General features: G+C 46.0%; 1 protein-coding gene across 7 annotated transcripts in view; it reads right to left on the minus strand.

Annotated features, from left to right (window-relative positions):
* Positions 1 to 516: 516 nt before the first annotated feature.
* The window catches only part of LOC135090480 (protein TANC2-like), a 67,031-nt gene continuing 39,560 nt past the window's right edge, over positions 517 to 27,987 (minus strand). For 2 of the 7 annotated variants that reach the window (XM_063987242.1, XM_063987240.1), the window contains exons 2-16: positions 20,190 to 20,345; positions 16,637 to 16,741; positions 15,560 to 15,838; positions 14,844 to 14,978; positions 13,236 to 13,313; positions 9,695 to 9,940; positions 9,016 to 9,156; positions 8,048 to 8,155; positions 7,517 to 7,774; positions 6,082 to 7,397; positions 5,344 to 5,751; positions 4,481 to 5,160; positions 4,169 to 4,364; positions 3,866 to 3,966; positions 517 to 3,334 (exon numbers count right to left, since the gene is read on the minus strand). In XM_063987242.1, the coding sequence (XP_063843312.1) occupies positions 3,094 to 3,334; positions 3,866 to 3,966; positions 4,169 to 4,364; positions 4,481 to 5,160; positions 5,344 to 5,751; positions 6,082 to 7,397; positions 7,517 to 7,774; positions 8,048 to 8,155; positions 9,016 to 9,156; positions 9,695 to 9,940; positions 13,236 to 13,313; positions 14,844 to 14,978; positions 15,560 to 15,838; positions 16,637 to 16,741; positions 20,190 to 20,345 (4,448 nt within the window). In that variant the 3' untranslated portion in view covers positions 517 to 3,093. The remainder of the gene's footprint in view (positions 3,335 to 3,865; positions 3,967 to 4,168; positions 4,365 to 4,480; positions 5,161 to 5,343; positions 5,752 to 6,081; positions 7,398 to 7,516; positions 7,775 to 8,047; positions 8,156 to 9,015; positions 9,157 to 9,694; positions 9,941 to 13,235; positions 13,314 to 14,843; positions 14,979 to 15,559; positions 15,839 to 16,636; positions 16,742 to 20,189; positions 20,346 to 27,987) is intronic. The other 5 variants (XM_063987241.1, XM_063987246.1, XM_063987244.1 and 2 more) reach the window with 5 other exon arrangements.

Consider the following 27,987-nt stretch of genomic DNA (forward strand, 5'->3'; position numbering starts at 1 on the left):
TAGGTTAAATCAGGCTGCCCTCTTCCCATCACCCCTCTGCATTTTCAAACACTCCTGATCCTTATCTCGTCTACTTCTACGTTATAGTCGAAGTTGTGGTTTTCAAAGGTGTTTTCGTGATTTAAGGGAGAGGAATAAGGAATCTTCATCACTAAGGAATGTCAAACTCTCCATTGCCTTTCTCGTATATTTCCGTTATACTGAAAGTTCTTGTGATTTTCAAGGATGTTTTCATGTTCATACGAAATTACGAAGCGATCGCTGGTGGGTGGAGACTAGGGAGGACGTGCAGCGTGTGTGTGTTGTCGATTCATGCGCCTCTCTTCCTCTAATACATAACTAGTCCCTCTTTCTACTCACTTTCTATGCATACAGCTCACACACTCGCACTCACTCCTGCCCCATGTGTCTGCTGCGAAACTGTGAAACAGCGAGCCGGTGGGATTCATTCTGTTCCTCTTGAAGTAGCTGAATGAAACTGCTACATGCTACTTGACAGTGGAAAGTAAAAGATTCTTCACATTCAGGTATATTTATTAACATATATAATATTATATAGTAAATACTACAGTATAAAATTTGGCAGCTTAACTAATTGAACAGTTGATTATAAGGAGATCATAATAATTATAAGTGATCAGCGAGCCATTAAACCTTTGGGTCATTAGTAACGTGACCCAAGAAGACAGGACAAACTTAAATGATGCAGCGCACACCACCTCACCTCACTCACTCACTCACCAGGCGACTCACTCACCACGCGCTGGCCGCCCTCAGCATTGCATTGGTACAAAATGACAAGTCACGCCATAACACTACAGGACTGTACACTATACATACACTATATAATCATACAATCTTCCACTTGGATACGCGCCTTTCATCACCATCACTATCTTTACAAAAATGACTAGCAAATTCTGCCTTGGGCAACAATCATTTTAAATATATGTAGGATTTTTTTTTCCACATAATTGTTACTCTTACATTTCCAAATTTAGTCTGGACAAGTGACCCCGACAAGAAAAGATGTATTATTTCATTACACATGACTTTTGTGTAAGTATATGCATTGCTAACCTATTGTTCCTATATATCACCATATAGGAGAGGTATGTGTATGCTTGGGTAAGTCCTCTTTGACAACTAAAGAGGTTTACCTGTGTTTTAATAATGCTGGGGTCACGTCACTGTAATGGATGCATCTGGGGAACTATTGTAACATGGAAACCAATTGAGGAAGCCAATTCCTAGCTGCTTGACAGATCAGGGGAGCTGGGCTGGGGACAGAAGGTCAGCCTAGCAGTGTTGAGAGCCACTGCCAGGGCCACAAGGTTCCTGGTACCAGCCCAGCACAGCAACACTCATTGGGAACATTCCGAGGGGGAGACAGGAAGGAGGCACAACACCATGTGATGGGAGATGTCTGTACAGGGAAGACAAGAGATGATGCAGGGGTGCCAACACAGGACAGGCATTAGATACATGACACACCATCAGGAACAAAACTGAGAGGGAAAGGGAATGAAACAAATGGGTGAAATGCTTACATGAGGATGAAGATTGAGACACTACAGGGACGACAATAGATGCCAGACTGAATCAGGCACACACTACAGAATAATGATGGAAGAAGGAAATGAGATAAATGGGTATAAATGTCCAACTATTGTCTTGAGAATGCTGATATTGAACCTCCCTCCAAGTAAAACTCATTGTGATATCACAGCAACTTAGAGAAGACTGTTTCTGTGATGCCACAAATATGTAGCTAGCTAGCTGTGGACCTTAATCTATCACAGTCAGACAGGTACATACATTCCATCCATTCTTTCCATCCACCTTGATCTATTCACATACAAAGCACATGTATTCACTCTTGTATTCATCTTCATACTGATTTAGGTATAACCACACTTTTTATTACATTTTTGAATTTTTTTGATATAACAATTACTGAGTTTCATTTGGTGGCTAAATGAGAAACATACATAATTTATGTCTACTTTTAGAAACACTGCTCGGGGTGGAGAACATTCAGTGTTGCAAGGAACGACAGCAAAAATTTCGGTTTAATCTAAATGGTTTAATCTAAATGGCTCAAACTAACATGACACAGGAACCATTGTAACAATTTCACACTTCAACCAAAGAGAGGAAAACCTGTGTACATTCCTTGCAGTACTGAAGAGGGAGCCTGCCACTGAGGGCTTGGTAGGCAGGTGGCCTGGACTCCCTCACTCTTGCCCTGCCAGTGACAAGCCAAAAGCCAAGTACTGGGTGGCAGTCCTCTGGGGAAGGAATCTTTGGAAGGTTGATGTTTCACCAAAATTTCAGCACTTCCCAGAGGATCAACCTTGGCAGAAAATGACAAGTTCAAGTCATACAAGCTCTTTTTTGAGTGTGTGTCCAAATCAAGGCATCAAAATGAGTCAAAATGAGTCGAGTCTCAGCCGGCACAGTGCAGCGAGTCTCTGAGTCTCAGTGGTCTTGTTGAGTAAGATGGCAGAGATGTTGGGAGCCATTAGTGTGGATATACAGTCAGTCATAGTTCAGAGAAAGTATTCCTCAGCATGAGCCTTCTGAGAAGAGAATGTGTACATAATTTAAGTTAGTTGGTATTAAAAAAAAAATCTGAACCAAGTATCAACAGGTCATACATACAAACAATACAGCACATTGGGAACACAGAACATGGACAACACAGAAAAGAAAACAGACTTATCAAAAGGCTCATGTTACTTTTAAGGTATGTCTCAAAGTTAGTGGAATTCTTGATATGGAATTATATGAGTGAACCTGCATCTCCAAACTTAAGCACTGGAATCAGCAGCTTACTGCAACATGTCTGGATAAAGTGTCAGATACATGCATGGGCTTCATAAGTTATAACAACTTACTGTTATGCTTGAGTAACAAACATCCATCCTACAGAATTTCTTATTTATGCTTAAGTAAAAATTTCAGACAGATCTATCAGCAAATACACTACAAAATTTTGGTGTTGTTGGACTTTCTTCCCAATCTCTGCTACATAAAACTAAACACCAGATCAGCAGTCAGCTGTAGTGCATTGTGGCAGTAAGGCCAAGTCTAGATGTTGGAGGAGTATCCGGATTCTGACAGGATGCTGGAGGTCATGGGGAGGTCGGCCTCAGACAGAGTGTCCACTGAGGCCGCCAGCTGCCGGAGCTGAGCCAAATCGTGAGAGGCACACGAGTCCAGCTCATTCTGCATCTCGTCCTGAATCTTGACCAGGACGCGACGCACATCCCGGGTCGGAGGAGCGAGTCTCACTGCCTCCTTCACGTCCTCCAGTGCCTCCTTCAAGCACCTGTGGGAGAAACTGCCACCTTAGTGAACTTCTATGGAGTGGGTATTTTCTACAGTGTTGTACAAGTGTTTAATAGTCATAAATGATCCTTTTTGATCTTTCTTTAGGGATGGGCACCACTGTGGGTCTTCTTTTTCCTCTTTTTGTTGCCCTGGGCCAAAGCCCTCTTACACTGAAAGAAAGTAAAATGATGTGTCCTATATTTAGTGTTTTTTGCTTTGTCTGTTCTTCATTTTTTCCCTAAGAACAGGAGGAAAAAATACTTATTTTTCATAAGAGTACAACAAAACTGCCTCAGAGATTTAATACCCTACCTCAAACATGTATGTTCTTTGGTACACTTAGAGGCAAAATTTACAAGATATTAAGGATGAATCAAAATTAACACCCTGACAAAGAGGAACATGGTGTTAAACATTTATGTTCCTTGGTAAGCTTAGAGGCAAAAAATTGTAAGATATTTAGGATGAATCAAAATGAACACATCCTGACAAAGAGAGGTGTGGTGTTAGTAGGACACCAAACACTCACTTGGCTTCTCGCTTCGCTCTGGCCCGTGCATAGTAAGCCTCATAGGAATCACTCTTGATGGTGAGGGCATTGTCTGCCAGGTGGATGGCTTCCTCGATCTCCTGTGCAGGGTGACAAAATACAGTGCCATGAGTTATGGCTGTTGATGTTGTGAGGCTTGGGAAGGATGGTGTGTTTCAACAGGATAATGTGAATGATAGTCTTTAAATTATTATACTTATTAATTATGCAGCAACGTCTATTTTGATAGTATTAACGATCTGAACTACTAATGTCACAAAATTCTCTGCTTTATGTTCTTACGTTCATTTTTCGCTTGCATCTGGAGAGATTCAGAGTGAGGTGAAGGCGCAGGTGTGTGAAGGTAGCAGAGTGTTCCCCTTGGTCTCCCACGGGCAGCTTGCGCAGGGCGTAGGAGAAGCGATGGGCGGCCTCCTTGAGGCGTCCCTTGCGGCACAGTGCCACGCCATCTTCCTGAAGCTTGTTCAGCAGCATCACCCTGAGGAGAAAGGTTCAGTTACTTGTCTGTAGTGATGCAGTGTTTTGAAATAAGCAGTGCCATCAAAGCCCAGTCCTGTCACTCCACCAGAACAGAATATGGCAGCAAACACTCACAGGATATTGGGTTTGCCTGCTGCCATGGCCCAGGTGGCTGGGCCCAGCTTGGCGCCGCGTCGCAGGAAGCACTGCACGGCTGCGGCGTTGCGTGCACTGATGGCGCGGTCCAGTGGCCTCATGCCATTGATGTCCACATGCTCTATCAGCGCACCGCGGTCCAGCAGGAACTGCACCACAATGGGGTCACCCTGGTAGGCGGCCAGGTCGAGGGGCGTGCGGCCTGTCTTGTCGGCGTGGTTGAGGTCAGCATTGCAGTCCGCCAGGTACTGCACGGCGTGGACATGGCCACGCAGGCACGCCCAGCCCAGGGAGGACAGGCCCTCACGGTCCGTGCGGCCAATGGACGCCCCGCGAGAGATGAGCAGTTCCATGAGGCCCAGGTGGCCCTCTGCCGCAGCCACCATGAGGGGTGTCCGGCCGGCGGCATCTGGACTCTCCACCGCCACGCCCTGACTCAGCAGCAGCTTGGCCACCTCATAGTGGCCATTGCGCACGGCACAGGTGAGCGGTGCTGTGCCTCGTGAGTTGCCTTTGGTGATGCAGGCACCAGCCCTCAACAGTGCTGCCACCATGGCTGTGTGGCCGGCACCGGCTGCCACTGTCAGCGCTGTCTCTCCCGTCACTGTGTCCTCACCGTCCACGCTCACCTCGGCCATGTCCAGCAGGAACTCCACAACCTGCAGGGTGACAGTGAGGGTGAGGCTTGAAGCATGGGACAAGTATTTGTGTGATTTCCTACTTTACACTTGATTCCATACAGGATACACCACTGGTATACAGATTTGACCTAAAAATAATGTTGTCATCCCATAGTGAAGTAAATATTCAATTCCTAGCATCTGAGAACAACAAAATCTTACATTAATGTGTCCATTGGAAGCAGCAGCTACAAGTGACTGGTGTGACTGGTTCTTCAGCAGGTCACTGGGTCCAGGCCAGTCACAGGACAGCAGGTAGCCAACCACATTGAGGTGCCCTGCTGCTGCAGCCTGCACCATGGGGGTCTTGCCCTGCTTGTCCTTGGAGATGAGTGATGCTCCAGCCTGCACCAGGAGTCTCACAATGTCACAGTGGCCCTGAGCTGATGCCATGCCCAGGGCTGTCACTCCCTCATTGTTGGCCAGGTTGACATCGGCCCCAAACTCAATGAAGAGAGCCACCATTTCTGTATGGCCTTGGTGGGCACACACGCCCAGGATGGGAGCATTGTGCAGGTGTTCACTGGGGTAGTCTGGAGAGGCACCAGCAAGAAGTAACAGTCTGGAGACCTGCAACATGAAATGTGGGGCATGAAGTGATGCTGGAAATATCTACATGCCCTTAAAAGTAAGTGGCTGGGAATATACAGTAATATATATATATATATATATATATATATATATATATATATATATATATATATATATATATATATATATATATATATATATATATATATATATATATATATATATATATATATATATATATATATATATATATATATATATATATATATATATATATATATATATATATATATATATATATATATATATATATATATATATATATATATATATATATACAAATTTCTTACACATATCCTTCAGTCTCACCTTGGTGTTAGGACTGTATAGGTTTCTTGTGCAAGCGAGTGCCTGTGAGACATTGTGTGATGACTGGGCAAGCCAGAGTGCCTGCAGGTCTCTTGGTGACAGTGGCAGTCCCCGGGCCATGTTCTTGTACACATGAGCTTTCAGGATGTGATGGCCCAGCTCCAGAGATGCCTCAGGGTCCAGGGGCCACTCCAGCCGGGACATACGCAGGGCCAGGTTTGCATGGCCAGCCCTTGGGTCACATACAAACTTTGGTGACTCGCCCTCGGCCCGCCTAGCCAGCCACTCCCGCAGTGCTGGGTGAAACAGCATGAAGGTGTCATCCAGCCGCTTCACCAGGAAGGAGTTAAGGATCTTGAAGCAATTGAGGAACTCATCCCAAGACAGAAACTTGTAGAGCAGCCCAGCATTGACTGAGTGGTAGATCTCTGGCAGCGTGAGAGGGTTGAGGGCTGCCAGCACCACGTTGAGGATGGGCTGTATCTTTTCAAAACTCCTCACACTTGGAAACCGAAGATTGAAGAGCAGTAGGAAGATTTCACTAAGAGTCTGGGGCAGGACTTTGAATGAGCCGGACTTCATGACCAGGTGTCCTCTCTCCACCAGGTCCAGAATGAGCTTGATGTACAGCATGGAGCCACGGCTCTGAGCCACCAGGTACTGGGTGAAGCGGTGCTGGGCTGAGCCGCCCTCCATCTTGCCCTGTGTCACTGCAATGTTGGAGCGGATGGTGGGGGAGTGCATGCACCGGAAGCTGACGTAATCCGACAGGTCCCTGGCGGCCAGGTCGGTTGTGGGGTCGGCCCTCAGGTCAGGGTCCAGCGAGATTCTGTGGAAGGGCAGCAGGCGGGTGAGCTCGGCCAGCTGAGTGCGCACACTGACCACCAGCTTGATGAAGGAGGGCAGCTTGACGGCATAGCGTGCCAGGAAGGAGGCCAGCGTGTCGGCGTGGTCTGGCCGGTGGTATTCCGCCTCACACAGGCCGTCCACTACCACGAGCAGTGGCTCAGCGCCTACCTTGCCCAGGCGCCGCAGGGTGTGCAGTGGCTCCAGCACGCCCTTCACCAGTGCTGCTGCTGGGTCACTGATGCAGGCCGGCAGGGCCAGCAGTGCCTGTGTCTGTGGTTCGGCCAGCAGCAGGTCCCGGTAGGCGTGGAGCTGAGGCGCCTGGCACAGCTGGGCAGCGATGGAGTGCACAAAGTCCGGAACCAAACAGGTGGCAGAGTTTTCGGCCTGACAGAAGTGGTAGGCCACCAACCTTGATGCTAAAGCTTTCACACCCTCTGGCACTAAGCCGCCTCCTTTGCTGTATGGATCTGAAATATGTATACACTTATTGTTTTGACTGAGGGAAAATTCATGAAGGTTTATAAATGTAAGTTTTAAGTTTTAGAATAACATGGCTGTCTGTACTGGCCTGCCACTCATGGCTTACCATGGTATATTGACTCTTCCCTCTTGCGGCCAAAGCAGCTGTACTCCACCAGCTGCAGGATGGCGGCCGTCTTGCCGGCGCCCACATTGCCGGTGAGGATGATGCCACGGTTGGTGGGCGTGTCACTGGTAAGCTGCACCTTCATCTCGTGGTACAGCCAAGACCTCCCGGTGAACAGCGGGTCTGGGTCCTGCTGTGGCACTTCAAAGAACAGCGGTCGCAGGCTCAGCTGTGCTCCACGGTAACTGGCGAATCGCACTGCAGACACAGACTTTGTCTTACACAAGTGAAACATTAAAGTATTAAAAGGACACTCTGAGAAAGCTAAAACAGCTTTAAATATGTTTTATAATTATACATTCTGTACAAAAATATTTCTCCAAGTATCTTAACTATAAAGTTTTAAAATGAAATAAGAGACAACTGGTTGAACAAGTGTCACTGCAACAATGTACTATGGAGCCATACTCATGCATCTGAGTGCACCAGTGACTCTCTGTGGGGTCTCAGTAAGCATGGCAGCAGACTGACCTTTGGGGTCTAGCGGGCCCTTCACTGGGGCATTTCTTGCTGAGCGACGCACTGATGACCTTCTCCTACCAAACAGACTGAGTTCCTCCACCTGGCCGGGCTGGGATGCTGTGACACAACACCACATGCTGGGTTAGTGACTTGCCGGGCAGACACACGCACACACACACAGACCAGATGCATACACACACACGCCACACAACACAGCATCATCTGTTATTAAGATGACTCGCATGCACTCTTATGCTACAAAGTTATCTGTTGTGACTCATCCTCATCACTCATCATGCTGCTCCTCAGTGAATACTTCAAACAAAACTCATTAGTCATTAGATTCATACTAATTCATCTTTTCCTGAGTTGAAAGTGAGCCTACACACACCAAGTCACTGTGGCTTTTAAAACAACACAATATTCCATAGCTTTCACAAGTCTTGGCCTGGTATACACAGCAGGGAATGGTGCAATAGTTATGCTCTTTACTTTTTACACTTCAGCAATTCAAAGCCATCAAGCAAGCAGGGAAGCCAGATATTAACTGTGCACAAATCAGGCCATTGGAATGGAGTTTCTATACATGAAGCAAAAAAATACTTGCGATCTTGCAAAGCTTTGGAAAAAGAATTATGTATTTTAGACTCTTCAAAACTTGAGTAGTGTATTATACTCCATAAATCAAAAAAGAGAAACTTCTCACACACACACACACACACACACACACACACACACAAATTAGAGTCGTCATGTTATAGTGACAACACAGTTGGATTTACATGGAAAGAAGCTCAGGAATCAGGATATATAACACTACAGGCACAAAAACACAAGTAGTACACATACACAAACACACACAACAATTCTTATGCTCTTAGATCACAGAAGCAGGATACTGATGCCATTATGTCACCACAAAAACCATGCAATAAATCATAAACCAACACTACTTGGCACTAGACTAGAGCACTCACTGGTGACTGAGTGCCTGCGAGGGGTGGTGGTGGGGGAGGCGGAGGCGTTGGAGGAGGAGGCGCCATGGGACAGGAAGGAGTTCATGCTCTCCACGGAGGCATCTCGGCCGCCTGGCATCCGCAGCTCAACCTCTGAGGAACCTACCATAATGAGGGAGGGAAGTGAAAATGTGGCTTGCGGTCTTTGCTCTCCCGTGTTACAATGATGGCAAAGGTTACATGGGGGTGGTTAGTAAGGAGATGTGGGGTTCTCTTACTCCTGGTGGTTATTTTGGCTTAAATTGTATATTAAAGAAGAAATTATATCAAGAGAGAGAGAGAGAGAGAGAGAGAGAGAGAGAGAGAGAGAGAGAGAGAGAGAGAGAGAGAGAGAGAGAGAGAGAGAGAGAGAGAGAGAGAGAGAGAGAGAGAGAGAGAGTACTTATATTTCCTTAACAAAATCCATTTATTTTCCTATTCAGCTCATAAGAAAGGTAAAAAAATTATAATCTTCAATAAGACATGGGTTCTCTTATCTCACAGTACACTAACTTAATATATAAACTTAACACTAATGCAGAAATCATACACAAAACATGATTAATAATCCTTATAGAGACACTCCCATATCTCCTCAGTACCATCCACACATACAAGACTCTCTCAGCTTCACTCATGCTCCACAGTTCAAGACATTCACCATTCAAGGTTGAGACGGGGCTGGTGTTGTTGGACGCTGTGGTGTTCACTTCTGAGGAGGCAGAGAGGGAGCTGAAGGAGGTGTGGGAGGAGGCAGCTCTGGAGGGCCTGGTGGCTGAGGTGGGGGGTGCTGCTCCCTCCCCAAGCAAGAGTTCTAATCGCATATACAGGTCCTCTCCATCCTTGTGCTCCCCAGCCTCCCCACTACCTCCACTCGCTGCCTCGTTGTCTGCATCACACTCATCATCTGGGCAAAGACAGGGAGTTAGTACCGTGAGGTGCTCATGGTGTGTTATGTGAGCATATTCATATGTTTAGACACTTCAGACTGAGATGAGAAGTATGCCATTAAAGATCCAATGGTGCTGCAAAGTGAAGTGGATCTGTGCAAGGAATGTTTGGTGACATGTTCATGCATAGCCATTAAGAACAAAAGGAGGCTTCTCTGTGCTACATGATCAAGGTAACACGTCAAACATCACTCACATTAAGACAAGCAACTCAAAGAACACTTGGAGCTTTGCAAAGAGGCACCAGTGAGTGTAACTGTAATCCTCTACTTCTGCATCAACACAGGTGGTTCTGGTTGCAGAACTAAGTCATTAACCAAAACAAAACACACTCCTACATTCTGCTACACCATTCATACAGGCAGTGGTGCGCTATGGTCTAGTTAACACCTCATGCCCAGATTGGTGATGTGGTGCTGTGTCTACTGCAGCAAATCAAAGGTGCATGATGGCTTTACTATTTGTGGATACCAGATATCAAGGTACACTGTAGAATAGCAATCTGTCTATTATATATTGCAAACTTGAAGTTAACTGATATTCTTGAAAGCTGTTATCAATAAATCATACATACAGTAAAATCCCTCTTATCCGGCATCATCCTTGTGTCTCACAACACAAGGGGGCAGTCACAGCCTGCCCTCTAAAGACAACTCTCTTCCTCCACACAAAACTACAAGCACCTAATAACACACACACCCTTCACTTAAAAATTTTAAAATCATCATGGCGACTCCTACACCAGCCTCTGAGTCCCCATCTGGGGAGGGGACCATAAATGTCCCCAGGTTGGACTGCCTTTCTGTTGACGACCCTAAGTGTCTTGACACCCCCTCAACTTTTTCTTCATTAACTTGTGCAACATTCGTGATCTAAGATCTAATTTTCAATCTGTGGAACACCACCTCTCCTCTTCTAAACCTCATCTTCTTTTCCTCACTGAAACTCAGGTGTCTGAGGCAACTGACAGTAGCCCCTTTTCTGTTCCCTCCTACTTTCTCTATCCTCATTTTCGATCCAAAGCTGGATGCTGCGTTTATGTGCGCAATGACTTAACCTGCTCACGTGCCCACGCTCTTGAATCTTCCGAGTTTTCCACCATCTGGCTACAACTACAGTGTCACTCTCATACTAAATTTATCTGTGCTGTATACCTCTCACCTAACTCCTCTGATTATAAGAAATTCTTTGACTACTTAACTTCCAAAGTGGAGCACATTCTGACCCTCTTCCCTTTTGCAGAAATCCCCATTCTTGGAGACTTCAATGTTCACCACCAGCTTTGGCTTTCCTCTCCCTTCACTGACCATCCTGGTGAACTAGCCTACAACTTTGCTATCCTCCATGATTATTACACCTTCCTTCCTTCCCACATAAAAAAAAAAAAAAAAAATATCAAAAGCTTTTGATAGAGTCTGGCACAAAGCTTTGATTTCCAAACTACCCTCCTACGGTTTCTATCCTTCTCTCTGTAACTTCATCTCAAGTTTCCTTTCTGACCGTTCTATTGCTACTGTGGTAGACGGTCACTGTTCTTCTAAATCTATTAACAGTGGTGTTCCTCAGGGTTCTGTCCTGTCACCCACTCTCTTCTTATTATTCATTAATGATCTTCTAAACCAAACTTCTTGTCCTATCCACTCCTACGCTGATGATACCACCCTGCACTTTTCCACGTCTTTACATAGACGTCCAACCCTTCAGGAGGTAAACATATCACGCAGGGAAGCCACAGAACGCTTGACTTCTGATCTTTCTAAAATTTCTGATTGGGGCAGAGCAAACTTGGTATTGTTCAATGCCTCAAAAACTCAATTCCTCCATCTATCAACTCGACACAACCTTCCAGACAACTATCCCCTCTTCTTCAATGACACTAAACTGTCCCCCTCTTCTACACTGAACATCCTCGGTCTGTCCTTTACTTATAATCTGAACTGGAAACTTCACATCTCATCTCTAGCTAAAACAGCTTCTATGAAGTTAGGTGTTCTGAGACGTCTCTGCCAGTTTTTCTCACCCCCCCCCCCCCAGCTGCTAACTCCGTACAAGGGCCTTATCCGTCCATGTATGGAGTATGCTTCACATGTCTGGGGAGGTTCCACTCATACTGCTCTTCTAGACAGGGTGGAATCAAAAGCTTTTCGTCTCATCAACTCCTCTCCTCTAACTGACTGTCTTCAGCCTCTCTCTCACCGCCGCAATGTTGCATATCTAGCTGTCTTCTACCGCTATTTTCATGCTAACTGCTCTTCTGATCTTGCTAACTGCATGCCTCCCCTCCTTCTGCGGCCTTGCTGCACAAGACTTTCTTCTTTCTCTCACCCCTATTCTGTCCACTTCTCTAACGCAAGAGTTTTCTGTCATTCATCCCTTTCTCTGGTAAACTCTGTATTTCCACCTTCCTATGACTTGAATTCCTTCAAGAGGGAGGTTTCAAGACACTTATTCATCAATTTTTGACCACTGCTTTGACCTTTTTATGGGACTGGCATTTCAGTGAGCATTTTTTTTATTAGATTTTTGTTGCCCTTGGCCAGTGTCCTTCCTACATAAAAAAATAAAAAAAAAGGCGATAAACAGTGCACATGTGGGAATGAGTCACTGAGTAAACACAGTGCAGTGGGCTGCCGATGGCGCGAAGCAGTGCGCTCTGGTGGCGAGGAGACAAAGTATGCCTCGCGCGGGAATTTTAATCGATTTTATGAGTACACATTGATTTTTTATTGATTTTAAGGCTCGGGGAAAAATGTGCCGGATACTTGAAGCTGCCGGATACTCGAATGCCAGATGAGAGGGATTTTACTGTATATGCAACCTTATCACAGCCTCTCTCCCCAAAAAAGGCAGTTAATGTCTTTACAAATACAAAAGTTATGCACAATTTCAGCAAATAAAATATAATGCTGGACTGAAAACCAAGTTACATTTGTAATATGAATAAGCAGAGAACTTGTATAAAAAATCATACAAAACTCATAAAGCAGAAGAATGCACAAGTACTTCATATGCACTGACTGAGAGAAGCAGGTCATTGAAACACAACACAACAGAACAAAGCCTTGCACTGAATTACAAGCAACTTAAGAGACAAAACACAAGCAACACAAGGCTTCCCCGGCTGGTAGGTGGCAAGGCAAGCCAGGACGAGCCAAGACAAGCCAGGACAAGCCAAAACGAGCCACTCCAGGGGCCAGCCTAGCATCCATCACCAGCATGCTGAGTGAGAGCCTCCATGCACTACTTCTGTACCTATACTCCAAAGGGACTTAATCCTGCGGGCAAGACTTTTATTTTTGGAACTCTTCTTGTCCGCCGGTGAGAGGAGCGCTACAGGATGGAAGTTCAGGTGTTAGTTCATAATCAGATGAGAGTTTGTATTATAAGTTAACCTATTAGTAGATTCACCTCATAGAGTATAGTAATCTGTATACATTGTACCGAAGTACATCCCTAGTTAATGGTCACTACATCAGGAATATATACACTAGCTACTCTTACTTCTTACTGCACAAAACTGAATCAACAGTAAAAGATTGTTTAGATTTGCAGTTTTGTTAATGAGTTAAAGGTTACATTCTGTCCCCACAAGGGCAGTGTGTGTTATCTCAAAGCTCTCTTGACTATCCCTGGTTAAATGAACACAGCAGCGTTTATTTTCAGAAAGCCACCAAAGCAAACAAGTGAGGACTCTTTGTGTTTTAAAAGGCAAGCCAGACGACGAGTATGGTGGAGCAAGAGGGTTATTCTGCACTGTGAAGGAAGCTTGGTGGGTGAGGCAAAGAGTTCTCACTGTTAAATGCCAAAATTTATATACCATTACAACACAGCCAATTAAATGCTCTGTAGGCACAAACTAAGTTGCTGAGTCCACACTGTCTTGCTTTCTGTTAACTGCAGTCTTGAGGTAGTTGAGTTAACCATGGTAGTGAGTTAGCTGCACACATCACAAAGCGCTAACACCAGACAAGCTTGTCTTTATTGTAGTATTTGCATGCACTGGTTTAGTTTTAATGTGCCTGAGTGGTGAGGTCATTCATCTTACTGCCGTCAGAGTGTTATTAGCACTGGACCTGTCACCTGGTTAGTTAGTCCTGGCATATCACTGTTATATGGTTCTGTATCTGTTTTATCAGCCCTTAAGCAAAGAGTTAGACTGTATTTTGAACACACATATTCCTTCCTTATTAGACACTTAATCAGACATTTAAATCAACAATATTGCAAAACCCACAATTAAGTCAATCACTGAAAAACCTTAAAAATATGTAATAATGCAGAAGACTGGTTTAAAAGACAAAGCAAATCTGTGGTCATGGGAGACGTGGCACAATTTTGGGCAAATGACTCACAAATGTCAAGTAATGTGACACTGAGGAAATGGTGCAATTTGATAAGGTCCGGGAGGGCTGCGGGAGGGCGGGGGGGGAGTGAGGGAGACAACACTGGGGAGGCGGCTGGGGAGTGTGTCAGGGTGAGGGAGGTGGGAATGAATGTGGCCATGAAAAGGTGTTATTATCATCAATATCATTATATTTGATTAGTGAAATGCTTAAATACGCGGAATTAAGAGGGAGGGATAATGCTTGCACAGCGCACCCACGCCTGACACGTGTGGCGGGCCGGGCGAGGGTGTGGCAAGTATTGTGGGGGCTTGGCAGTGGCTGGGTGGAGGAAAAAGGTGAAGGAGGACTGAGAGTGGAAAGAAAGACGGTGGAAAAGGGCTGGGAGTGGAAGGGAAGATGACGGAGGGTTGGGAGTGGAAGGAAGTGCCTGCTGTGAGTCTAACAAAGGGTGATGATTTCTCTAGTTCCTCCTTGTGTGCCTGAGTACCTGTGGGAGTTAATGAGCCGTGTCTACCTGTTAGGTGGTGTGCTGAGTCCACGTTGACGGTGTTAGGTCTGGCCGCTCGTCTGGACCAGGGGGAGAGGGGGGGCACGCGGGCACCAGCCACGCCCCCCCTGCGCCGGGCACTGGCAGGGGTTCCGCCAAGACCTGCAGCACCACCCAGTACCATGAAGCAATGGTTAAGGCAGCGCTAGGCTTGTCATTACCCTACTGAGGCTGAGTGGCTTAGCAAGGACAAGGGACAAGGGTCTGGGTTAAGGGTCTGTTCTTAGATTAGCTTGTTCCCCTGAAGAGACTTGGGCAAACGCAGCCCCGTCGTGTGTTTGTAAGAGTATCTTGTTTGAGTAAAACGAGGCTGCGCTTACCCGTGTTAATCTGAACAGACCACAGCTTACTCTGGGCTATTTATATACACTTGATCCTTGAAATGATACTTAGGTCAAATTAGCTCAGTGTCAACACAAAACACCACAAGCTCAAGCTACATAAACTCTTGGGTCATAACATTAGAGGGAAGCTTGACCAGTGAGCGGGTTACAGCACCACCGATCACAACTCTTACATCTAGCAAGCGCAGTACATCAAGCCACAACAGATGCCTCCACGCGAAGATGTTAACCAAAATTACTCCCCAACACTGCCCTGCCGCCCCTCGTTAATGGCTCGTTACTGGAGACACGTTGGCATCACCTACGGGGAAAGTGTTAAGAAGGAACTATGGAACTTACTTTTGGGTGTGACGGGTGAGGGAGCAAGGCGGGAGTAGACGGCCTCTCGTCCTGCCAGGGCCGTGGGAGGGTATGCAAGGGAGGGCGTGGGCGTCCCGTAGCCCACGCTCAATGGAGAGGTAGAGGAGGAGGAGGAGGAGGCGTAGAGAGGACTAAGGGTGGTGTTGGAGGCGTGAGGGTTGTAGTGGCGGCGGGGAGACACAGAGCGGGATGGGGAAGGGCGCTCGGGAGGCAGGCCAGGGTCCGCCCCGCCACCCTTGAAGTATGAGCTGAAGGTACCTACAATGGCAGGGAGGGGAGACGGTACAGGAAGGGATGCCACGGGGGTCATGCTGGAGGTACTGCGTCTGCTTCTACCTCACAAGGCGGCACTAGCGAAGCAGACACGAGGACATGGCGACTTGTATTCTCAAACACAGGCTTTCTCGCCAATAGTCAGAATATTTTCTCACATTAATGACGCAAAATCTCTATATTTTTGGTAAACTGTCACTTGAATCATGAAAACACTCTTAGAAACAACTGGAGCCGAAACGTTTGAGAATTCGGTTTGTGGTAAGATAAAGACAGGAGGAGGCTTGCTTGGATCTGAGCGGCCCGTGAGTGTCTGAGTGACGACTGACGGCCCAAGGGAAGGAGAGACAGGACAAGTGGAGCCAATTTTATGATAGGAATCTGGACAAGAAAATGACACCTCCTTCTCGATGCACGCTTCCTACCAGAAATTCCTCGCTTCTGGCAGAAAACAAATAACCACACGCTTCACTGTAATAGTCATGAAAAAAGGTCCTTATTGTTGTTCCTCAGATTGAAATGCAAACTTGAGAAACGAATAGATTGGAATAAAAGAAAAAAAAATATGCATGTCCTCGCGTCTGATATAATACAAATACAATAATAATAACAAAACAAACAATAAAAAACATGCTTGAATACACTAATAACTAAATCACAATACTGAGACTTACATCGCTAACAAGAAAAGGTGAGAATAATAAGAATCAAACAACTTAACATTAATGCAACTCAAGGCTAGCTAATACGAGTAATCAACAGGCGAGGAGGAGGATCACGTACCATTGGTGATGAGTTTGGATCGCCCGGGGCCGGTGCCTGGGATGGCCGCCGGGGGAGGGGAGAGGGAGGGGCGAGACTGGGAGTGTTGCAGCTTCTTCGGGGGAGCTGAGAAGACAGATGGGTGTGGTGAGATGCTGGCAACACAGTAGTCAATCAATCAATCAGTTTCTATTTCATAATGAGTAAAAAAAATGTTTATTGCCAAGTCCTGGTAGGATGAAACGAAATGAATACTAATTTTACCTAAAACCCACGAATACAAGTCAAATAAACAGAACCATCACGCCAAAACAAAACCAATAAGGGAAAGAAACGAAATAGGGGAGGACTGTCGCCTTGCATCACGCCAAGTCAAACGAAGGCTTTCTCATTCGTAAGCAGGTGGTGGCGTGTCGGTGTGTTGGCGTGGCTGTGAATGGCGGCTTATCACACCCTCCTCGCCCTTTCTCTCTCCCAGTGGCTCCCTCAGAACCCGTGAATGAGCGGCGGTCTGCGGGGTGCCTGATAACGGCTGGCTTTTATCACACACGACACGGCGAGTTTATCACCTAACAGGAACGAGGGCTTGTGATGGTGCCGCGCCCTGCTTCAATGCTCGAGTGGTTTATGTAGATTTTTTAAAAGTATTCTACCTGTCGGAAACCATCACAGAGTTTCTTTTCCTGTATTGTGGAGCATTTGAACTATTTTTCCTTTTCGTGTGTTTTTCTGTCGTTCTTTCCTTTTTATACAACACTCGTATGTAAGTTGCAAGAGGGACTTAAATTTGAAAGTACAAGTTAACACACTCGTACCCAAAACACACACACACACGGGCCGAATCAGCGAATGACAACTAACATTTCTCCTTCAGCCCAAATACGGACGGACTCAGACCAAAGAAGGACATAAGAGAACGGAACTGAAGTCCAGTAAGGGACAGGCCACAGCTGCTGCACTGCACTCATTGACACAGTTCCAGAGACTCGTCAACGGGGACATCCATCAGTCAGTCAGGTTCTCCAGGCCCCGGAAACAAGCCAAGACTTATGCAGCCACGCCCTCGCCCACGCAGGGAAGTGAGGCGCCATTCAGTCGCTCCTAGGCTGTCCGTCAGGCGCCGGCCGATTCTTATCATCGTGTTATCTCTGTTTATCTGACAAGTTGCAGCGAGTGTACGACTGCCCACGTGTTATACCTGGATAGCGGGCCCAGGTGAGAGAGAGAGAGAGAGAGAGAGAGAGAGAGAGAGAGAGAGAGAGAGAGAGAGAGAGAGAGAGAGAGAGAGAGAGAGAGAGAGAGAGAGAGAGAGAGAGGCGTCGATAACAGACAATAAAATAGATGAAAAGACCAATTTGGGAATCGATAATGACACAAAAAAAGAGAGGGAGAAAAAGAGGATAAAAACCCAGTTTACCCAGTTTACACCAGCACTTTACCCTGCCCTGGTTTTACTGGTGCCCGAGGAGGGATCAGCAGCATTAGCTCACCAGTAATGGCCGGGCACGATATGATCACGGCCCGTAACTTACCAAAACACATCCCGCAATGAGACTCTTGGGCCGTAATCCGGCACACTTCTGGCAGCACCTCAACTACTTTCGGAAGGCTCTATTTGAAGTGACACGGGTTCTTAAAAATGTTTTTATGGTTCTAGTGATGGATTAACAAGATATCTACATTGTTAACAGGAGAAAGTCTTGACATCCTGGCTAATCATCTCTGTGGCCTTTGAAAATAGTTGTGGTGAGAGTAGTGTTTCTGAATGCGGGCCTCTCTGTTAAGTAAGGTCCGAGACGCGGGTCTGTCCTTCACTGTACCAGCGTGAAGCAAAGCGTAGTAACTCAAATATTAGACAATCAAACAGTGCGGCTGAGAAGTTACTGTGTGTTGATTTGAAAGGGAGAGAGGGAGAAACAGACAGAGGAATGGTATAGTCACTCTGGCTGGTAAGTAGGTCAGGGTGAGTGTGTGCTAAGTATGGAGATAAAAGTATTATATCAGTAAAGTATGTAATGCATGTATGTAAATGTATGTACGTATGTATGTGTCTGTGATTTTGTGGTCAATAAACTTATATCTATCTATCTATGAAGAAATATGTAAAGTTATGTGGGTTTGATGTAAGAAGGCAGAAAAAGAGAAGAAGTTAAGTAACACTCATCGAAAGTAAGTCAGGGTAAGTGCTAAGTGAGTGGAGTGAAGGATTCAGGAATTTTAAGTAAATTTATCGGTATACACTTCAGGATAGAGGGGAGAGTGAGAACAAAAAGCGTCTCTCTCTCTCTCTCTCTCTCTCTCTCTCTCTCTCTCTCTCTCTCTCTCTCTGGTTCAGGAGTAGAGCGTAAACAAGCCCTCAGAACACACGAGAGGGCATAACAGAAGCTCAGTCCATCACCCCAGCTACCAAGCCACCTTGAGGCGATAACCTTGCCTCACTAATCCCTACACTCAAAAAACCCTTCCCTTGACACGAGCCTCGCCAGCCCTTTATCTTTTATCACGCTGGTAATAACGGGAGTGTGTAAGAAAATCGATATTCGTCAATCACTCTGTTAAGAGAACACTTTATATCGATTACCGTTAATACGGAGCACAAAGCCCAAGGAGTGACGGCGCTGGGTTTTCAAGAGAGGAGTCTCAATTGGTCTTACGGATCTGAGACTCATTTGCACCACAGTTCCTAAGAGTCCTCACTGGGTTCTTGTGGCTGTCACTCTCAAGGCGCCGGTGTATGGTGAGACGATGGCTGGATGGTTTCAAGTCTTGTTCCTTCGTCTCTCTGTCCCCTCTATCGATATCCTACTGGGGTTCCTAAAGGGGATTTTTTTTTTCGCCTCATATATTTTTCTATTGCTACTTCTACTGATACTGATGCTGCTACTGCTACTACTACTACTACTACTACTACTACTACTACTACTACTACTATTACTACTACTACTACTATATTCTTTTCTTTAACACTTCATAACCTTCATAACTCAAATAAATGAACTCTCTCTCCCTCCCTTCCCACCTCTCTCTCTCTCTGCTCTCTCTATCTCTCTCTCTCTCTCCTCTCTCTCTCTCTCTCTGACCTTCCCCATAAATGCCTGGGGGTGTGATAGCGTTCAGTATCGAGTCACCGGCGCCCCGGAGCAGCAGATAACAGATAACAAGGAATGATAACACAAATTGCTTCCCGCACTTATTTGAGGAATGACGGGAAGAGAGAGAGAGAGAGAGAGAGAGAGAGAGAGAGAGAGAGAGAGAGAGAGAGAGAGAGAGAGAGAGAGAGAGAGAGAGAGAGAGAGAGAGAGAGAGAGAGAGAGAGAGAGAGAGAGAGAGAGAGAGAGAGAGAGAGAGAGAGAGAGAGAGAGAGAGAGAGAGAGAGAGCACCAGCAGGAGGGGAGGAAACAAAGGGTTATGAGAGAAGGGAGAGAGAGAGAGAGGGAGGGGAAAATAAGAGGGGAGTGAGGGACAAAGGATGTGTGTAGAGAGAGAGAGAGAGAGAGAGAGAGAGAGAGAGAGAGAGAGAGAGAGAGAGAGAGAGAGAGAGAGAGAGAGAGAGCGCCACCCTTCAGGACCTCACCTTGCAGGGCACAGATGGGACACGTTTCAGACTTGAACAAACAGGAGTAGCATCGCTCGTGGCCGCACTGGTCGATCAGCTTCCTCTTCTTGCCTTTGTCGAACGGCATCCTGCAGTTGGGACAGATCCCGCCCTCCCGGAGCTTGGCGTAGATGTCTGATGGGAGAGGGAGAGGCAATGGTTAGAGGCTGTGCAAGTGGTGGTGGTGGTGGTGGAGTGGACAGAAGATGGATGGGAATATCAGTGATTAAGAAGAAAAAGAAAAAAAGTATAATAATAATAATAATAATAATAATAATAATAATAATAATAATAATAATAATAATAATAATAATAAGAAGAAGAAGAAGAAGAAGAAAAAGAAGAAGAAGAAAAGAGGAAGAAAGGCGTGCATGAATGGACTGATAGCTCACAATATTGCATTTGTCTGTCTGTGTGTGTGTGTCATTGAGTCAGCATGAATGATTGTCTCTCTCTTTCTCTTTCTCTCTTCCTCTCTGTCTCTCTCTTGCTCACCTTGGCACACACACACACACACACACACACACACACACACACACAAGTGACTGGAGACTTTTCACAAACACAAGTGGAGAGAGAGAGAGAGAGAGAGAGAGAGAGAGAGAGAGAGAGAGAGAGAGAGAGAGAGAGAGAGAGAGAGAGAGAGAGAGAGAGAGAGAGATCACATCAGTCACATCAACCATATCATCCACATCACAAACCCTTCAGGCAGCGACACAGAATAGAAAAAAAGGAAAAAACAAAAGAAAAAGAAAGAGAAAACCTTATTGTATTTTTTTCTATGCCAACAATACACCCTGCCCTGCTCAGTATGCGGCGGTCACGGGGCCGAGGTGGGTCGTGGCCGAATGCTCCACGCTCTCGACGCCGCCAGCATACGTAAGCACGAGGAAGGGAGTGACAAGTGAGACTGAGGCTCGAAAAACAACTTGAAGGAGCCACGCCCAACTATTGCCTGTGTTTACTACGAGTCCCGCTGCGCCTCAGACCTGCCCACCCTCCCATACTCTTGTAGACTCTTCTATACCCTTTACCCTGAGGCATTAAGGGGTGTTGTGCTATCTAGGGGACAGGGACATGGTGGAATGCAAGGGATGGTGATATAGTCCTTGTATATTATGCTAGTTAATAGAATGACGGGAAAGGAGAACAGATAAGATTAGAACAGTAAAGGGAAGATGTTTATTGAGTGTTTGTGTATTAAAATTTAGTCTTTGTTGGTGGAATGGCGTGGGAAAAGCATAAAAGTGAACAGATAAGAGTAAAAAAAAGTAAACAACACTGGTGAATGTATTGTTTAAGTATGTCTACTAAAATTTGGTCTGTTAATTAATGGCAAGAAAAAATGAATAAGAATGAAGATGTATGAGTGGAATAATAAATAACAAGTGAATGTATCGTTGAGTTATTAGTCCATTGAAAGTCCAGTGGCTTCCATTTCCAAACCAGGTCAACTTTTGAGGCTGCAATAAAGTAGAGAGCTGGTAGACGCTGCATGCAAGACTAAACGGTGAGGTGAGGTAGGAAGAGACTGTAGAGGCTGGCAAGTGAAACAACCATGATACAAGAGATATGGAAGCGAGATGACATGACAGAGCTGATACAGGCAGCATGCAAAACTAATCCATGAGGTGAAACAGGAAGATACTGTCGAGGCTGGCAATGAAACAACAATGAGACAAGAGAGAACTGAAGACATGGACCGAAGAGAGAATAAGAGAGAAGAAAGAGTATGAGAGGAGGAGAGGGAGAAAGATTACAGAGGCTGGGTATTGAAATCACTGAAAGCAAGAGGTATCAGAAAGAAAGAAGGAAGGAAGATTAAAGAGATGAAGAATCAAACAACAGCAAAAGACATGATAATAAAAGAGAAGAAGAAAAAGAAGAACATAATTACAGAAGCCAAAAATCAAGCAACCACAAAAGACAAGCCAATAGAGGAGAAGAAGAACAAAAAGAACAAGAACAAGAATATTACAGCCACTGAGAACCAAGGTAGGCAACGAGTCAGGGCAGGGACAGACACCACCAGAAGCAAGGAGCAGCAGCCGGAGGGAGGAGGCTCAGGGAAGCTATAATTTCCACCTCGCCACGTCCCTCCCTCCAGCATCGTCTGAGGCTGAGAAGGAGAATTGAATCTTACACTAGGCCGATCAGAACTTATAAAGGGATCGAAGACTGACTGATGGTGTTCGTGGGTTTAAGAGAGAGAGAGAGAGAGAGAGAGAGAGAGAGAGAGAGAGAGAGAGAGAGAGAGAGAGAGAGAGAGAGAGAGAGAGAGAGAGAGAGAGAGAGAGAGAGAGAGAGAGAGAGAGAGAGAGAGAGAGAGAGAGAGAGAGAGAGAGAGAGAGAGGTTTTGGATGCTTAAGATCTATGTAAGAAGCTTGAAGATTTGCATTCAGAACCCCACCAGAAGCTGCCAGTCCTCGCTACCTTTATGACTTCACGTGTACTTATGCCACACTGAATACACCGCTTCACCGATCAGCAAGGTTAAACAACGCTGGGTCTGGTTCGTACTTGGATGGGTGGACTTATCATCAACATCTTATCCTACCACCACCACCACTACCGCTACTGGTCGCAAAAAACACTTAGGGTGGAGCATTCCTGTCTTTTCCTTGCATGAGTGATGAGGGAAAAAACGAGGCTTGCGCGACGCTCCCCTTGTCTCCGGGATGATCCATGAGGGAGGCGGCCACGGGGCAGGCAAGGGTACGGAGGAGAGGAAGAGAGGCGCAGATATGCAACATTGATTCCTGGGCGTTATGTCAAAATTAATGGGAATATTTCACTTATTTTCGCTACATGGAAAAGAAGAGAAGAGAAGAGAAGAGAAGAGAGAGAGAGAGAGAGAGAGAGAGAGAGAGAGAGAGAGAGAGAGAGAGAGAGAGAGAGAGAGAGAGAGAGAGTACTAAGGAACAGATCCGCCTCCAGCATCATTCTAGGCACGCCGCTGCTACCACTTGCGTTTAATAACTACTACTACTACTACTACTATTACTACTACAGATGACGGTGCTAATGCTACGATACTCAGCTAAAAGGACAAGTATTATTACCACTACTATTAATGCTACCATGTTTTGCTGAAGGGATAAAAAAAGGATAGCAAAAAAACTCATCTCTCTCTTTCTCTTCCTCTCTCACCCTCCAGTCATACATTCCATCCTCTATCTATCTATCTATCCATTCCATCCTTTATCCTTCCTCTCCTCCTCCTCCTCCTCTGTTTCTCCATTAGGCCACGCACTCACCTTCATCAATACCTCCATTATAAAATCCAATAATAAACATCACTTTGGGTTTTACTTCATCTAATCACGGCTGGGGGGAGGCTCTAAGCACCGGCTTCCCAAATAGAGGCCTTTTATGGCTGGCCGAGGTGACGCTAACTGCAGACCCGACCTGAATCCATCACCGAGGGGCTGCGGCGCTCAGGGTACCAGGGATGTGAAGGAAGAGGGGAGGGTACTGCTGTGTGTTCTTTGGGATGTTTATATGAGACTTGTGCCTTCGAGAACGAGATATAAGAGACGAGAGGACTACTGAATGTGAAGGAAGAAGCGAGGGTGATGCTGTGTGTTCTTTGAGATCCTTATGTGAGATTTTGGGCTTCGAGAACGAGAGATAAGAGACGAGAGTGCTACTGATTGTGAAGGAAGAGGCGAGGGTGCTGTTCAAAGTTCTTTAAAGAAATTTGGGATTCGAGAACGAGAGAAAATTGATGAAGGCGCCACTGAACGTTCTCTTAAGTAAGGATGCCACTGAAAATTTAGTCTTCAGTGGTTTCCTAAAAGTTGCAGCTTCAAGAACGATTCACTGCAGGATTTCAGGGACATGAGAAAGACTAAGAAGAGGAGAAATTAAGAGTTGAGGTGAGGATGCCACTGAAATTCCACACTCTCCAATCCCTTCTTAAGATTTGCAGCCTCGGGAACGAATCACTTCATTCACTTGAGCCACAAAAGGAAGCACGCACTCCCTCCCAGACGCGGCACACGAGAGGCGACACTCACTCCCCGTGTATGGCGAGGGGCGAGTGCTCCCTTCCTCGAGGTGCTAGCCAGGAGGAGTAGGAGGAGGAGGAAGGTCAGAGTTGAGTGAGGACAAGGTGGCGGCGCGCAACACACGCGGTGAGGAACTAAACTTGCGGTTAAACGAAAAAAAAAAAAAAAAAAGGAAAGAAAAAAAAAAGAAAGGAAAAAATAGTTGTTGAAGAAAAGCAAGGTGTGCGTGCGTGTGCGTGTGTGTGTATGTGTGTGTGTGCGCACCCAAGCAGTGGTCCTCCTTCAGTCAAGGTCGAGGACAAGGGTGTACGTTCACTCTTGCCTTAGGGGACTCCACCCTGCTTGAGGAGGAGGAGGAGGAGGAGGAGGAGGAGGAGGAGGAGGAGGAGGAGGAGGAGGAGGAGGAGGAGGAGGAGGAGGAGGAGGAGGAAAACAAGAAGAACAAGAATACGAAGTAGAAGGAGAAGGAGAAGAAGATAAACAATGACGAGAACAAGAAGTACGAGTAGAAGAGGAGGAGTTGGAGGAAGAGGAGGAGGAGGCTGAGAAAGACAAGGAGGAGTAGAGGAATAGATAAATCTCATTCCCTCCCACACACAAACCCACGCCTACACTGACCACCACCTTCCTTCCTTCCAGCCAGCCAGCCAGCCAGCCGTTCATACAAAACCCAACCGCCCTGTCCCCATCCCTCCCTATCCTCCCCACGCGTTCCTCTCCCTATCCCTCCTCCCCAGTTCCTCCACACACACACACACACACTCAAACACTCAGACACACACTAACACCTACGCTGCTCCCTCAAGGCCGTGCTATTGTGATCACGGTGCGGTGACCTGCAAACTCTTGACTCATGGGTATAAAATCACACTCAGGTTACTATCGGGGTAACAAAAGCGCGACAAACACGTTACTGGCTATACAGACACTCCCACACCTCCTAATTTTTTATGCGTCCCAGGATAGCATTCTTAAATTTGTCTGCGTCTTATCTCCACTGAATTGAACAGGCTCTAATGGATGTTACTGGGGCTTTCAGCTGTGGGGGGTTTACAAGGGTGTCTCCGTGTTGCCGGTGGGAGTCTGGTGAAGCTTCGACACCAGCAGTGGGATACAGCATTACCGAAACACGACTAATAAACTGTGGCCTTTGAAAATAGGAGACTAAGAGAGTGATGGGAAGAGAACACGACAGTTTAACAAAGATTCTACACTACCAATAGGAAATACCAAAATGGAAACACGACTAAAAATCTTTGTGGCCTTTGAAATTAGTCCCGTTGAGAACACAGAGCTTTTAAGAAGACAAATGATGAAAAAGTGAACAGTGATAAATATTGTACACAACATACAGGAAATGCCATCACGGAATCATCTCTGTGGCCTCTGAAAACAGTCCTGCTGAGAGAATAAAGCGATCAGAACACGAGTAATGAGGAGTGAGCGCGCTGACGTCACTTTCACGCGTTTCTTGCTGAGCGTCGCGTCTCGTCTGGCTTCCCACGTATCGCGTCGCGTCAAAACACTCGATGCATTTTGAGCGAGGCGGAATCCGGACAAACCCGCCCACTTGTCAATAGATAAGAGGAATCAAAGCCGGTATTCTCAAGGCGACTCTCACTGAGCAGCCTGAGCGCGGCGCCAACAGCATGCCAAGCCGTGATGGATGGCTATCTCACTGTATGCAATTAATGGCTAGTGTTGTCTTTTTGTTCAGGCATTTAACACTGTCTAATTAACCGGCTGCTTGACTAACAATCATGCCGCATACCTGGTGGACTTGCTAATTGGCGGCCTGACTAACTTTCAAACTACATAACTGACTAACGAATCGGCCAGCTAACAAGCTATCTAACCTAACCTAATCTGGCTGAGTAACAGACTATCTAATCACATGCCGAACGAATTAAGAAGCCAAGTAATTGACTAACTGACTAAGTAACTCAATAACAACAACCATCCACCTCAAGAAAAGAAAATAGAGAGACAAGGAGAAGGAAGAAAAAGAAAATATATATTGAACAAAGTGAATAACATGAAAACAAAAACAGGCAACAAGGAATAATGATAAACACACACGCACGTACACACACACAAAAAAAAAAAGACAGGAAGAAAAAAAGAAAGAAAAAGTATTGGACAAAGTGAATCACATTCCCCACCAACCCCCACAAAAAAAAAAAAGAGAGAATAGGCAACAAGAATTAATGCTAAACACACGCACATACAAACGCACACACAGAGACACAAAAAATGAGCAAAATAAAAACAAACCCAGAGACAAAGGACAGGAAAGGACAGCCCGCACCTCAGCCTCGCGTAGGGCGCCGCCACTTAAGAGCCCCGGACATTATCAGCCATCGAACATCAGCGCAACATTGGCCGGCGCTTTGAATTATAATCTCATCACTGCCTTCACTGCCGCGCTGCCTTTGAGGTCCGCCTCGAGACAAGCTTCGGAGCGTCTGTCTAGCATCCGCGCCTATCACTGATGCTGGAACCCGATGGAATATTGAGTGGAGAGTGGAGGAAGAGTGGAGGCCGAGAGGTGGCGAGGGTCAAGGAGTTACTGTGGATTGTGGTAAGTGTTTTAGTGCTCCTCTGGATGAATTTTAACAAGGTGTAGTGGATGTTAGAGTGGGTTTTCCAAGTGTTCTCGTGATTCCAGTGTTAGTTTTCATGATTCCGGTGATAGTTTTCATGATTCCGGTGATAGTTTTCATGGTTCCAGTGATAATTTTCATGGTTCCAGTGACAGCTCTCAAGGTCTTCTCATGATTTCAGGGTTGGCTTTCACGTGATAGTATAACATGGATTCTTGAAAATTGACAGTTTCTCTTCTTCCTCTGTTCTCCTCCTCCTCCTCCTCCTACTCATGCAACCTGTCCATGTAGTTTTTTTTTTTTTTCACATAGATCTAATAGTAATCATCCCTGCTAGCGGCAAAAGGAGGAGGAGGAGGAGGAGGAGGAATAAGAGGAGTAAGAACTGTAAAAAAAAAAAAAAAAGAGTAAGAAGAGGGAGGAGGAGAAGAGTAAGAAAAATGGGGAGAAATAAGAAGAAAGAGGAGGAGTAAGAAGAAGAGGAGGAGGAGGAGGAGAAGGATGCCCGGCTGAAACCGAGACACAGAGACAGAGAACTGAGAAACTGATACCCGCAATGAACCGTTTCTCTGGCCAGGTTGAAGCTACACACACTGAGAGCAACAAATGACAGTCGGCGCCAGGGGACCACAGTGACACCAGCTTCTTATCGCTATCACTGCCCTCACTACCCCACAAAGGACCTGCTGGCTTGGCGTTTTTTGTCTCCCACGGCTTCTTAATGCCTCTCCATTCACCTGTCGTGCTAAAGAAGATTGCTACTCCTCAGGGCATTGCTGGGACTGTCCGTTTCGTCTCAAGAGAAGAAGGGACACGAGAAACACGCCTTCAGATGCTTCCTAGGGTAAAGACGAGCTAGTAGGAATGCAAGGAATGGGTGTTGGAGGTTGTATGAGTTAAATTTCGTGTTGATACTGCTGCAGGAGGCGAAGACGAAGGTGAAGGGAAGGAAGGACACGAGGAAATCTGCAGATGGTTCCTAGGATGAAGATATGCTAGTGGGAACGCACGGGATGGGTTTTAGGGGGTGCAGGAGGTAAAATTTGAGATGGTACTAGTGCACAAGGTGAAGATGAAAGCGAAGTCGAGGTTATATAAGAGTTTCGGACGGGTGATGACTCAGAGGGCTGGTGTTCCTGACCTGAGCATTATCCTCGCTGCCTT

This window comes from Scylla paramamosain, chromosome 35 (assembly GCF_035594125.1).
Source record: "Scylla paramamosain isolate STU-SP2022 chromosome 35, ASM3559412v1, whole genome shotgun sequence".
Lineage (NCBI taxonomy): Eukaryota > Metazoa > Arthropoda > Malacostraca > Decapoda > Portunidae > Scylla > Scylla paramamosain.